Raw genomic sequence first — 14743 nt, 5'->3', positions numbered from 1 at the left:
CCCTTCTGAGGCTATTCTCTAGATCTTACAGATGTACTTTATTCTTTTTTATTCTCTTGTCTCCTCTGACTGCATATTTTATTTTATTTCTTTGCTTCTTTATTTTGAGACAGAGTCTTGCTCTGTTGCCCAGGCTGGAGTGCACTGGGGTGATATCGGCTCACCACAACCTCCACCTCCTGTGTTCAAGTGATTCTCCTGCCTCAGCCTCCCAAGTAGTTGGGACTACAGGTGTGTGCCACCATGCCTGCCTGATTTTTATATTTTTAGTAGAGATGGGGTTTCACTATGTTGGCCAGGCTGGTCTTGAACTCCTTACCTCGTGATCTGCCTGCTTCAGCCTCCCAAAGTGCTGGAATTACAGGTGTGAGTCACAGTGTCTGGCCTCTGACTGCAGATTTTCAAATAGCCTGTCTTCAGGGTCACTAATTTTCTGCTGCTTGATTAGTTATGCTGTTGAGAGACTCCAATGCATTCTTCAGTATGTCAGTTGAAGTTTTCAGCTCCAGAATTTTTTCTTGATTTTAAAAAGTTATTTGTATCTTTTTGTTTAATTTATCTGATAGGATTCAAAATTATTCTGTTTATCTTTAATTTTGTTGAGCCTCCTCAAAACAGCTATTTTGAATCCTCTGTCTGAAAGGTCACATATCTCTGGGATTGGTCTCTGGTGCCTTATTTAGTTCATTTGGTAAGGTCGTGTTTTCCTGGATGGTCTTGATGCTTCTGGATGTTTACTGGTATCTGGGCATTGCAAAGTTTGGTGTTTATTATAGTCTTCACCATCTGGGCTTGTTTGTACCTACCCTTCTTGGGAATGCTTTCCAAGTATTTGGAAGGACTTAGGCATTGTGATCTAAGTCTTTGTTCACTGCAGCCATGTCTGCATTGGGAAGCACCCCAAGCCCAGTTATGCCATGGCTCTTGTAGACTTGTAGAGGTACCACCTTGGTTGTCTTGGGTAAGATCCAGAAAAATTATGTGGGTTAGTAGGCAGAAACTCTTGTTCTCTTCTCTTACTTTTCCCCAAACAAATGGAGTCTTTCTGTGTCTATGCTGAGCTGCCTGGAGCTGGGGAAGGGATAACATAGGCACCCCTGTGGCCACCACTGCTGGGACTGTGCTGAATCAGACCTGAAGCCAGTATAACAGTGGGTCTTGATGAGGCTAATGGTGACCACTGCCTAGCTACCACTTCTGTTTGCTCAAGACGTAAGGGCTCTACAGTCAGCACACGGTGAACCTAGTGAAGCTTGTATCCTTCCCATTAGGATAGTGAGCTAGCTCACCGCTAGCTGTCTGGGAGCCAGGGCCAGGAGTTGGGAAGGGAAACTTACGAATTTACCTGGTGCTCTCTATTTTACTGCACCTGAGCTGGCACTGAAGCTGTAAGACAAAATCCTTCCCAGTCTTCCTCTTCCTCAAGCAGAGAAATGTTTCCTTGTGGCCACAACTTCCCTACGCCCACAGGGAGTACTGTCTTCCAGCCACCAGTGTTCACTCAAGGCTCAGTGTATTAGTTCGTTTTCATGCTGCTGATAAAGATATACCCGAGACTGGGCAATTTACAAAAGAAAGAGGTTTAATCTTACTTACAGTTCCATGTGGCTAGGGAAGCCTCACAATCATGGTGGAAGGTGAGGAGGAACAAGTCCCGTCTTACCTGGATGGCAGCAGGCAAAGAGAGAATGAGGAATACCCAGAAATGGAAAGCCCTGATAAAAGCCATCAGATCTCATGAGACTTATTCACTACCAGGAGAACAGTATGGAGGAAACTGCCCCCCATGATTCAATTATCTCTCACTGGGTTCCTCCCACAGCGCATGAGAATTGTGGGAATTATGGGAGTACAATTCAAAATGAGATTTGAATGGGGACATAGCCAAATCATATCAATTAGCTTGTGGTGAGATTTGAGTGGGGACACAGCCAGCCCATATCACTCAGTTAGCTTGTGCTGAATGCTGTCAGGGCTTAGTCTCTCCTTCAGGACAGTGGGCTTCCCTCTGGCCCAGGGCAGGTCCAGAAATGCCATCTAGGAGTCAAGGCCTGGAATTGGGGACATAAGGAGGCCGCTTGGTGTTCTATCCCACTGTGGCCGAGCTGGTACCCAAGGTGTAAGACAAAGTCCTCTTTACTCTTTTCTCTCCTTTCCTCAAATAAGAGTCTCTCCCCATAGCCACCACAGCTCAGGATGTGCTGGGTCACATCTGAGGCCATCACGGCTCTGAATATCACTCAAGGCCCGCTGTAAATACTGTTTGGCTACCACTGTTGACTATCCAGGGCCCAAGGGCCATCTACTAAGCAGGCAATTAATCCAGCTAGGACTAGGTCCTTCCATTCGAGGCAGCAGGTTCCCGTCTGGTCCAGGGTGTATCTGGAAATGTCAGCTGGGAGCTAGGGCTTGGAATGGCAACCTCAGGACTCTGCCTGGTGCCCTATTCTAGTATGCTAAGCTGATATCCAAGTTGCCAGATGAAGTCCCCTTTATTCTCTACTCTTCTTTCCTCAAACAGAAGAAAGAAATCTCTGGGAGCAGTACTGCTTGTGGTTGAGGAGGGGTAATGCAAGCATTCCTTTGGTTGTCCCAGGTGGTATCTCCTACCCTCTTCAGTGCCTCTTTTATTAATATGATGTTAAAACCAGATACTGTATCACTCATCTGATTTTTGGTTTTTATGAAGGTGCTTTTTACTGTGGATAGTTGTTCAATTTGGTATTGCTGTGGGGGGGATGATCACTACAGGCTTCTGTTTGGCCATCTTGCTCCACTTCCCTCCTAATTGTATTTTTATACCCACAAATCAACCTCTTTTCATCCCCTCCCCACCTCAACACTTCCCGAACTCCAATAACCATCATTCTACTCTACCTCTGTGATATCAACTTTTTTAACTACCACATATGAGTGAGATGTTATGACATTTGTCTTTCTGTATCTGACTTATTTCACTTAACACAATAACCTCCAGTTCTATCCATGTTGCTGCAACAGACAGGATTTTATTCTTTATGACTGAATAGTATTCTGTTATGTGTCTATATGTCACATTTTCTTTATCCATCTGTTGCTGGCACTTAGGTTGATTTCATATTTTGCTATTGTGAGTAGTTCTGCAATAAACATGAGTGTGTGTGCAGTTATCTCTTGAATATACTGATTTCTTTTCTTTTGGATATATAAACCAACAGTAGAATTGCTGGATCATATGGTAAATCTTTTTTTAGTTTTTTGAGGAACTTGAATGTTCTTGGCAGCTGTATCAAAAATCAGTTGGCTGTTAATATATGGATTTATTTCTGGATTCTCTATTCTGTTCCATTTGTCTATGTGTCTGCTTTTATACTAGTACCATGCTGTGTTGGTTACTGTAGCTTCGTAGTATATTTTTAAGTCAGGTAATGTGATGCCTCTTAGTTATTATTATTGTCATGTCTAATATAGCAATTGAGTAGCTTATTAGCAGTTGTATCTGGCACAGTACTATCTCTCTTAGTTTATTCTTTGCTCAGTCATACTTTTCTTGGTATATATTCATTGGGGCTTTAATAATGGGGTTTTTTCCTCAAAACAGATGTGTCATGTGTCGTTTTCCCATTCAAACTGCCCAGAATTTTTAGTCTCATCCTTTGTTCAGACTGTGAGCGTTCTTTAATAAACAGCCTGTGGTAGAAGCATCAGATCTTACTAGTCCTAGGTATTATGATACGGAAACACTGCCTCTTCCTGTCCTCCTCCTGTCTCTCCCCAAAATTACACCTCTGTAAAAACTTAGTCATTTTACTTGGAGGACAACTTGTTGAACTTTCCTCAGCTTAGTAAATTTACTGCAGTTCTTACCACAACTACAATTTATCTCTTTCCTTTGTACTCCCAGCCTATCATTACAGTAGTCATTGTCAAAACAAAACAAAATTGGGTGTTTGTTCTTTTTGGCTGCCCAGTAGATGAACTCCATAGTTATATTAGGGGAATTCCACACTTCACAATGAGAAACAGTGTCACTACTGCATGTTTTCCCCCAGCCCTCACACAGCCTATACCCAGAGAGAATTGAGAGAAAAATGCACACTGTTCAAGCTTACGTCTCTCCAGATTTGAGGATAAAAATTACAGCAATATGGAGTTGGAGTGATTCAGTTGGCCAGGGTGGGGAGGGGAGTGGTGAGTGGACATAGTAGCCATAACTTGCTTCTCCAAATTCTGGAGTTTTTCTCATTGGCCCTGCATTCTGGTTCTGAATTTTGACTTGAAATTGAGTTCTTTACATTGGTTGCTGGCAGCGATTACCAAAACAATTTCTTTGATTCCTTTTACTAAAATTGGAGAAGAGAGAGTCTGTGATCTAGCGAAATGCTCTAATATCCCAAACTTCTGAAATCTACACCTGTCCTTAGTTCCTTACCTTGTAGATTTCTGTGCTGAGAGGCTTTCTCTTAACCATCCCAAGAGCACTGTAGTACTTTATGGTGGGAACCCCAGTGGGGAGGCCCTGTATCATAGTCTCTTCAGTCAGAAGACTTCCTCACTCTTCTTTATGGTCATTTTATACATTGTAGCCATTGTTGGAATCTTTGGTTTTAATGAGATCAAGACCATCTTTTTTTTTTTTTTTTTTAAGCAAGATTATAATTCTCCAATAGTAAGTTTACCACTGTAATACCTGTTTAGCATAATGCCCTGATCAAGTGAGTTCTTTTACCTTTTGGGTTACATTTTCAAGTCTAACCTAAGAGTTGAGAAGTTTTCCTTAGTATCTGTTGAAGTCAACTAACGTTGTTAATTTAAGCCAATTAATGGCATTGAGGTATTTACAAAATATAAGTCTATATAGTATTCATGATTTACTTACCAGTTTCTTTCTTATTTATCCCAGTTACCAAAGCCATGTGTGTTCATTGTGGGAAAATTTGGTTAAATACAGAGAAATTAAAACAAACAAACAAAAAAATATGGGTCTCCAAATTGATCTACAGATTAAATCAAAATTCTTGCTGCCTTTTTTTTTTACTGAAATCAACAAGATGATTCTAAAATTCACATGAAAATGCCTCAGAGTAGTCAAAACAATCTTGAAAAAGAACATTGATCGATTCACATTTCCTGATTTATAATTTAATATACAACTACAGTAACCAACATGGTATGGTACTAGTATAAAGGTAATGGGGTGGAATTGAGAGTCCAGAAATAAACTGTAACATTTATGGTCAATTGGTTTTTGACAACGGTGCCAAGACAATGTAATGGTAGGGTAGAATAATCTTTTCAACAAATGATTCTAGGACAGCTTGATTTCCGCATGCAAAAGAATGAATTTTGACCCCTCTCTTACACCAAAATTAACAAAAGTGGATTAAAGACTTAACATCTAAGAGCTGAAACTATTGAAGTCTTAGAAGAACTACATAGGTATAAATCTTCATGACTTTGGATTAGTCAGTGAGTTCCTAGATATGCCACTCAAAGTACAAGCAAACAAAGGAAAAAATGATGCATTAGGCTTCCTTAAAATTAAAAACTTGTTTTAATTTTAAGGAAGTGCTTCAAAGGACTTTTTCAAGACGGTGAAAAGATGGCCCACAGAATGGGAGAAAATATTTGCAAATCATATATCTGATAAGCATCTAATATGTAGACTATACAAAGAACTCTTACAACTCAATAATAAAAAAAAAAGCAACTTAATTTTAAAAATGGGCAAAAGAAATGAATAGCCAAAATAGGCAAATGGGGCCTAATTAAACTCCAGAGCTTCTGCACAGCAAAAGAAACAATCATTAGAGTGAACCAGCAACAAACAGAATGGGAAAAAATTTTTGCAATCTACCCATCTGACAAAGGACTTATATCCAAAATCTACAAAGAACTAAAACATACTTATAAGAAACAAACAAACAAACCCATTCAAAAGTAGGCAAAAGATATGAAAAGACACTTTTCAAAAGAAGACATATATGAGGCCAACAAACATGAAAAAATGCTCATCATCACTGGTCATTAGAGAAATGCAAATCAAAACTACATTGAGATACCATCTCACACCAGTTAGAATGGCGATCATTAAAAAATCTGGAAACAACAGATGCTGGAGAGGATGTGGAGAAAAAGGAACACTGTTACACTGTTGGTGGGAGTGTAAATTAGTTCAACTGTTGTGGAAGACAGTGTGGCGATTCCTCAGGGACCTAGAAATAGAAAATCCATTTGACCCAGCAATCCCATTACTGGGTATATATCCAAAGGATTATAAATTGTTCTGTTATAAGGACTCATGCACACATATGTTCATTGCAGCACTGTTTACAATAGCAGACTTGGAACCAACCCAAATGCCCATTGATGATAGACTGGGCAGGTAAAGTGTGGCACATATACACCATGGAATACTATGCAGTCATAAAAAATGGTGAGTTTGTGCCCTTTGTAGGGACATGGATGAACCTGGAAACCATCATTCTCAGCAAACTGACACCAGAACAGAAAATCAAACACTGCATGTTCTCACTCATAGGTGGGTGTTGAACAGTGAGAACACATGGACACAGAGAGGGGAGCATCACACACTGAGGTCTGTTGCGGGGGGACTAGAAGAGGGACAGTGACGGGTAGGGAGTTGGAGAGGAATAACATCAGGAGAAATGCTAGATATAGGTGATGGGGATGGAGACAGCAAACCACATTGCCATATATGTACCTATGCAACAATCTTGCATGTTCTTCACATGTACCCTGGAATCTAAAATGCGATGAAAATATATATTTTTTTAAAAAAGAAATGAATAGCTGTTTCTCCAAAGAAAATAACAGATGGCTAATAAGAACATGAAAAGATGTTTAACATCTTTAGTCACAAGGGAAATGCAAATCAAAGCTTCATGATAGACCATCATGCCTGCTAGGATGACTGTAATAAAAAAAGCTGGACAATAAAAAGTGTTGGTGAGTATGTAGAGAAGTTGGAACCTCATACATTGCAGGTGGGAATGTAAAGTGTTATAGCTACTTTGCAGTTTCACAAGGGTTTAAACACACAGTTACCATATGACCCAGCAATTCTCTTCTAGATGTATATACCAGAGATAAATGAAAACATAGATACATGGAGAAACTTGTACCCAAGTATTCATTGCAGCCAAAAAGTGGCAACTTTGTTTCTTATAATAGCCAGAAGTAGAAACTTCTAAATATCTATCTGTTGATGAGTCCTTAAACAGGATGTAATACACGGAAAATGGAATATTATTCAACCATAAAAAAATGAAGTACTGATGCATACAGCACAATGGACACACCTTGAAAACAGGCTGAGTTTGAAAAACCAGACACAGTCCTGTGAAATTCAGGTGGAAAAAATAAAAATTTAAAAAAAAGTAAAATAAAAACCAGACACGTATTGTATGATTTCATTAAAATGGCATGTTCAGAATAGGCAAATCCATAGAGACAGAAAGTAGATTAGTGGTTGCCAGGGGCTGGGGGGAGCAGGGATAGGGAGTGGCTGTTAATGGGTATGAGGTTTCTCTTGGGGTTGATGAAACTTTAGTTTTTGGACTTTAGTAGTGGTGATGGTTGTACAAGCTGCGAACACCGAATTCTATACTTTAAAAGGATGAATTTTATGGTATGTGAATATATCTCAATTAAAAAACCCAACAGAAGTGACCTCAGACCTCACTGCCTAAGGACAACCACAACTGACAACAATTGAGCATTTTAGAAAATGCTTAATGCCAGGCACCTAAGTCCTTTTGTTACCTTCTCATTCATTCTTCACTATAGCTTTGTGAATCTTCTGTCAGAACTGGAACTACTGACTCCTTTCTCTGGGTTCTTTCCACTAATTTGCCGTGCCTGTTTTGGGTGAAGAGAGAAGATGCTAATTTGGAAATCATTAAAATAATATATTACAAAGTTGGGCGCTTTACTCAAACACACAGTTGACCAAAAAATATTTATGTTTTGGTTCAGGTAGTTCTCAGCACTCAAGATTAAAGCAAAACTTGAGAAATGGATTAAATCTCTGAAGTTTGTCTTTAGTGTCAAGGGGTTTGTAATAATTTTTTTCCCCAGAGATTGTAAGAAAAAAAATTAGAAACTCCCCTTACGTAGCCATTTATCTAGTCTGGATTTAAACTGGGCAAGAAAAGCTGGTTGTATTTTGTTTTCACAAAATATGCCGTGTTTCATTTCTATTCTATGCAACTGGAGTCTTTAAAGTAGACAGCATCAAGAAAACACGTTAGCATGAAAGATCTAGTTACAATGGTTAGTTTATTTTATGCTCTTAACATTTCAGAACAACCAAGCGTAGGTTCAGAGATTTTTCTCCTGTGTTTTCCTTTATTGCTTAATGTTTATTTCTTATTAGCGAGCATTTAAAAACCTTACTTAATACTCCTTCTAAAACAAAACTTTTTTTTTTGTTAAAAGAGAATTAGTCATACTTTTTAATGACTTTGACATGAAAATATTGTATTTTAAAAATCTGTGTTTTAAACAGTGCTGTGGCTTTAGTCTTTCGTTATATAATTTAGGAAAATATATTTTCTTTGAAAATTATTTCCAGAAACTTATGAATAGCTTGGTCCTGACTGAGTAGTTTTCACCGTGGTGCAGTTAAATCCTGCTGTTTAAGTTCTTGTGCATTCCGATTGAAACAAACTTGCTTTTAGTAAATAAACAGCACTGATACGAAAGTCCGAGTAAATGGCAAAGTCTATTCTTTCTTTCCCAGAAAAATGCTCTCAAAAATTCAGTTTTAATAAAAGTAATACTTTTACTTAGATATCATAAACTCATTATGATTTTACTGTAGATGGCCTCAGCCTGGATTCTAAATTCTACGAGGGTGGAGACTGTTTTTTACCATCTCTGCAATCCCAGAGTTTATCTTTATTCCTCGTACAAAAAAATGTTTGTTATATCAATATATATTTGTAATTATGTATATTTTTATATACTATTTTGTAACATGCACCCCATTTACAATAAGGTTCTGAATTGATAACATTGTGTAATAACTTTTCTTAATGTTTTTGTCTTTCTCTATAGGTTGGTATTTTGTATGGCATCTTTTTTTATCAAAATTCAAGTTTCTCCGGGAACTGGTGGGAGACACAGGATCCCAAGAGGGAGATCATGAACCTTCAGGGTCTGAAACTGAAGAAGACACTTCCTCCTCTCCATACAGAATCAGATCTACTCGCCAAAGGAGGGCACCTGCTGACGAAGGCCACTCACCCCAGACATAGTTCTGTACTCGTGAAGGATGAAAGGCAGTTGCCAGCTTCTGTCTCTTAGTGACTTGGCTTTGAAATTTACTAATGACTGAAGAACATTTGTATTGGATTTTAAGTATGCCATATAAAATGTAAGCCATATAAAAATAAAGGGAATTAAAACCAAATTGGACTATTATAAATTTCATCTTAAGGATAAATCTTTTGTTTCACTAGCTTTCTACTTAGACACTTATTCCTTGGCTTTTGGGCTTATTTTCTCACACTGGTGCAGATTGGTAAACATTAAAGGCTTGAAAAACCATATTTTATTAGCCCTAAAATGTTCATTTTTCTCCCCAGTTTAACTTGTCAGAAATTGGGATGCTTCTCATTACTGCCAACCAGGTGATAGTCATGTAATTCTCCTACCTTGTACGTGTGCAAATTTACAGCTTGTCAACGTGTAATCCCTTTAACCAACATGTGTATTGTTGGAATCAAATGTGTCAGATTTAATAGACATTTTAAAATGTCTTCAAAAAGATTACAGCAATGAAAAGTTATTGTGTATGCATAAAAGCATGGAAACAGAGCAGCGGGGCGTACATTTGATATCAGTGATGCAAATATTCATCACTGGAGAAATGATCGAAATTCCATATCTTCCTGCAAAGCAACAACAAAATGTTTTACAGGACCTAAGAAAGGTAGATACCCACAAGTAGACGAAGCTGTACTACATTTTATTAGTGAGACACATGCAAAAGGATTGCCTATCACAAACCAAGCAATTCAATTGAAGGCAGGAGAAATTGCCAAAACCCTGGGAATTGATGAAACAAAATTCAGAGCCGCAAGAGGCTTGTGTGACCGACTCATGCATCGAGCAGGACTGTCATTAAGGCATCAAACATCGTTTTGCCCCAAGCTCCCTGCTGCTATTAAACAGAAGACAGTGTTGGAGCACTCTTTCAAGAAGTGCTGTATAACCAGTACTCTTGACAAGACTGGGGTGTCGTTATGTGAAAAAATGGAGACTTCAATAACTGTGGTTTGAAAACTGATTCAGAAGAGTTGGATTCAGAATATGAAGTTATAATTATTACTTAACCAATTTGTTTCCCACATTTTTTTTACATATGTGCAAGATTGATACGATAAAAATCTGTTTAACTCAAAGTGCTGTTTCAATAAATATAAAAAACATTTTCTGTGATAAGAAAGCATTGTGTCATAGTTTAATGGGCAGTGTATTTTATTAGTGATACATATGGTGCATCTTAACAATTGGTAGTATTTTAGGTTAAATTAAAAATTGTAGCTTGTAAATTTATTTTTTCTTTTTAAGATAGCAGTTATTTATTGGGGAATTTGATTCTGACTCATAATGTTAAAATTGTTATCCTGTGTGAAACACATTTTATTTTGGGTAGGGGGTAACCTATTCAAGATTTTAGAGCGGTAACTTAGGAATCTAAGAACTATCTTCTACTTTAGGAAGAATGGGATTAGTTACTCCCTTTGTATAGAAGGATTTTATACTCAAGGAACGTGTTATGGAGAGAAACACTTCTTCACAAATAATAATTCAGTGACAAGACCTCAAAGGTAATGGGTATTGAGGAAAACAGTAGTGGGTGAAATTACCCGCTTGGCTGTAAAATGTCTCTCTTGCCAGGTTTCTATGTTTGTCTTAACTGAACTCTGGACTGAGTGTTTACCAGGGAGGAGAGAGAGGACTTAAAAAGAAACTTCCTGTTTAGTGTTACCTGCTTTGTAACAAGAATGAAATGCAAAGCCAACTTACTATATTAATCTAAGTTCTTTTTATGTTTTTTTAAAACCTTTATTAAGGACTAGTCATCACAAGATATCTATTCAACCTCCATTTTATGGTGGTGTGTTGTTATGTTTGATACCTCATACTTCTTGCTTAGAGTTTTAACAGTTCACTGGCTCTGTCCCAAGTTGTGTTTGTGATGAACACCTCTTTGCTATATTGTAGCTTTTGGAGATACTAAAAGGGAATTCACAGGACATAACTTTAGTTTTATTTATTTGCTAGGGGAAGATTTCCTAGCAGCTGAGAAGGAGGCATAGTCTTTCTGTCTTCATTTCTTTATTAGATAGACATTTCTATTTTTATGTGACTCTAGGGCATAACAAAACAGTGACAGTTTCAAGCATGAATTTTAATGCTTCCTAATAGCTAAATATCATCTTAAAATAGAAAAAAAAATGCCCCCAAAACTTCTTGGTACTGGGACGATATTTAAATTAGATTTTTCATAGTCTAATGTTTTGAACTATGGATTCTGTTTTATGGTGGCTACCTAAGGTTAGATAATAGTCGCTGAAAAACTTAAAGTAGCTAGTGAGCTGCTTCTTGTGTCAATATTAAAGAATGATGGCTGGTTGGGCGTGGTGGCTCACGCCTGTAATCCCAGCACTCTGGGAGGCCAAGGCGGGTGCATCACGAGGTCAGGAGATTGAGATCAGCCTGACTAACATGGTGAAACCTCTTCTCTACTAAAATACAAAAAATTAGCCGGGTATGGTGGTGCAAACCTGTAGTCCTAGCTACTTAGGAGGCCGAGGCAGGAGAATCACTTAAACCCAGGAGGTGGAGATCACAGTGAGCTGAGATCACACCACTGTATCCCAACTTGGCGACAGAGGGAGAGTCTGTCTCATTTAAGAGAAAAATGATGGCTGATGTAGCTCTTCCCCACAAAATCTAGAAGAGTCATGCCCAAATTAATACAGGTTAATCTTTGTAGAGATATGTATGTTGGCATTACTTATTGACATTTATGCTTCAAGCATGTCTTAGGTAATTTTAGGAAATATTTAACTTGTGAGATATACCTAAAAGCATACTAATTAGCTCCTAGACTGTCACTTAGGGAGGGTAAAGAAACATCACTGATACCAATATGAAGATCTACAAACAAATCCTTTGTTTAGAACTTTTTTCTCTTTGTGTACTTCACAACACACTTACCATGGTACATATTTCTTAATGCCACTAAAAGAGGCAAGATAAATAGTTACACAGAATTATTTACATGGTATAGTGTTTCTTTTCCTTTTCCTGTTCAGTGCTTTTGTAGCAAACTTACCAGAATTGCATCACAACTACATTTCCAGTCTCAGTGGGAGGTGAACTATCCTGTGATTAATTTTAGAGCTTAACAGTTTATGAGCATTAAAAACACATACATGTATTAGAGTCTTGTCTAAACTCTCACAAAGGATGATGGTGATCAGCATGCCATCTTTCGAAGATTAATTCTAACATTGAGGACTGGTAGGTTGTTTTGTTTCCTTCCCAACCAGCCATTCATTTCCAAATGTTTTGCCTTTGAAACTTTCTGTGAAAATTGCCTGTACCAATTGCATTGGTTGCGTTGCTCTGATTTAAATGCCAAAAATACTAAATATTTGTGTAGTGCTGTTAAACGAGGTTTTTGATATTTCCATCAAAATGAATATAAAATTCACTTGATAGATTTTGTAGTGATATTTTCATAGTTGAAACAAATATATTGCTCTGTGGTAGACAGACACTTCACAGACATGCAGACCCATTTCTTTAGATATTCAGTTGAAAGCTCATTTTAATTTTATTTTGCTGAAAGTTTGGAATATAAGATCTTAAAACGTATTGAAAGATTTGAAAGAGCAACAAAGTTGTTGCTCTTCAAAGTAAAATTTTGAATAACGAATTTTGAACAATGATGCAGTCTTTTTTAAAATTCAGTTTTCTCAAATACTATGTTTTAATGTAAGGTGTAACTAGGTTTTTCCTGGTAAACTTTAAGTGCTTTTATATTTGAGGTTGACTTTAAAAAGCCATTGAGTAGTCCTCAAAGGTTATGGACGCTCAAGCGACTAATGGAATAGTATTCTGTTGTGCAGGTTAGAACTAATGCACCTTGTATTGTCTGCTTCTAAAGTGCCCTATAGTTTTAAAGTGTAAAGAGTAACATTTTATCTTATATCAAATAAAGCTACATTGTTCATTTGTTAGTGTACGTGTGCTGCCTGTTTCATGGGGAATGTTTAACATGATCCTCCAAGTTGGTTCTATGCATAACCATTCACCAAATACTGCTGCTGTGGTTCCTTATAGGAAATATTGTGTGCTCTGCTATGAGGCATTGCCATCTTGCTGCTTGACAAATAGGTTTATAAAGATTTAGAATTCTGTGTTTTAATAGTACCTTTAGATGTAAAATTAAAGATGAGGAATATGTGTAAATGATCAATCACTGTTTTAAAACCGGTCAGTACTCTAAAGCTTCTGTGGTTTGTATGATGTTTTAACTTTCACTTTAAACAACACAGAATAAATTAAAATGAAAACAAACAAAAGTTGTGTGTCTGTCATTGATAAAGGATAGAAAGTATAAAGAGTGCCTTGGATGTGAAGGGATTTGAAAGCAGCCATTCTTACTAATGGTCCACACTTCCCCTTATTTTTCAAACTCTAAAAATCTAGAAGAAATAATATTTCTTAGTGCCATGAAAGTAAATGACTTAGGACATCTATATCTATATCTCTATAGAGATACAGAGATATAGATAGCGCTATATATAGAGATATAGATAGCGTTAGAGCTATGTTATTAAATTTACCTTATTTAACCTTCTGTTTTCTTCCCATGTGATATTCAGCACCCTCAAGGTTGTTCTGTTAACCTGTTTGCCATAGATCATGTTTCACATTTTTGTTAGTATTAACAACCAGGAAGATGGAGGAATCTGATCAAAGCCAAGTGAAAAGAGTGAGGAATTTCTTTGAGAATGCAGTTGAGACAGAAAGCCATGAATTTCATTGGCTGGGGGCATGTTGTGACTTCTCCAGTGCTCAGCTGCCAAGAATGTAGGATGGGAAAAAGTGGATTGGTGCTAGGGTTGGATTTTGCAAGGCAGGTGTGTCTGAAAGACAAGGTCATTAGAGATGGCTGGAGATTGGCCCTGGAATTTGGGCTGGGTCTTGAGAGAAGTCGGATCAGTACAGCACTGGTAAACTGGGTGAAAGGGAAGGGATAGGGATTGAAGATAAAATGAATGTGACGTGTAGTATAGGAAGTTGGGGATGGAGACTAGGTGAAGTAGTTCTGAGCAGTGACACTAAAGACAGCCATAGAAAAGGGGAATCTCAGAACAGTGACTCATTTTAGTGTATTATGTGAACCTCAGAATGGCAGCTAATACTTTGCACATGATGGCTGCAGTTGGAATGGAAAAGATAACCATGACTTTTGGGGGCCATGTCAGGGAGTTGGAAGACTGATCTTAAGGTCTGGGATGTCCTTAAAAGGAGAGGGAGCTTCCTGAAAATGGAAGAGTAATGTTCTGGGAGAGCTGTGAGAGTGCTCTTTCCTCATCCTGGCCCCCATCCCCTGGGGATGTCTACAAGTGCATTAGTCTGTCATGTGTAAGTACTTCATTTGAATCGTAAGAATGATGCTGTTTACAAAGAAGTTTGTGGGGATTAGAGGAGG

General features: G+C 37.9%; 1 protein-coding gene across 1 annotated transcript in view; it reads left to right on the top strand.

Annotated features, from left to right (window-relative positions):
* Nucleotides 1-13607, top strand: part of SMIM13 (small integral membrane protein 13) — a 43118-nt gene extending 29511 nt beyond the window's left edge. Inside the window, exon 2 of the mRNA XM_002746219.6 lies at nt 9061-13607. Within this exon, the coding sequence (XP_002746265.1) occupies nt 9061-9260 (200 nt within the window). The 3' untranslated portion in view covers nt 9261-13607. The remainder of the gene's footprint in view (nt 1-9060) is intronic.
* The last annotated feature ends 1136 nt before the right edge of the window (nt 13608-14743 follow it).

Source organism: Callithrix jacchus, chromosome 4 (genome assembly GCF_049354715.1).
Source record: "Callithrix jacchus isolate 240 chromosome 4, calJac240_pri, whole genome shotgun sequence".
NCBI lineage: Eukaryota > Metazoa > Chordata > Mammalia > Primates > Cebidae > Callithrix > Callithrix jacchus.
This window is presented reverse-complemented; position numbering and strand designations above follow the sequence as displayed.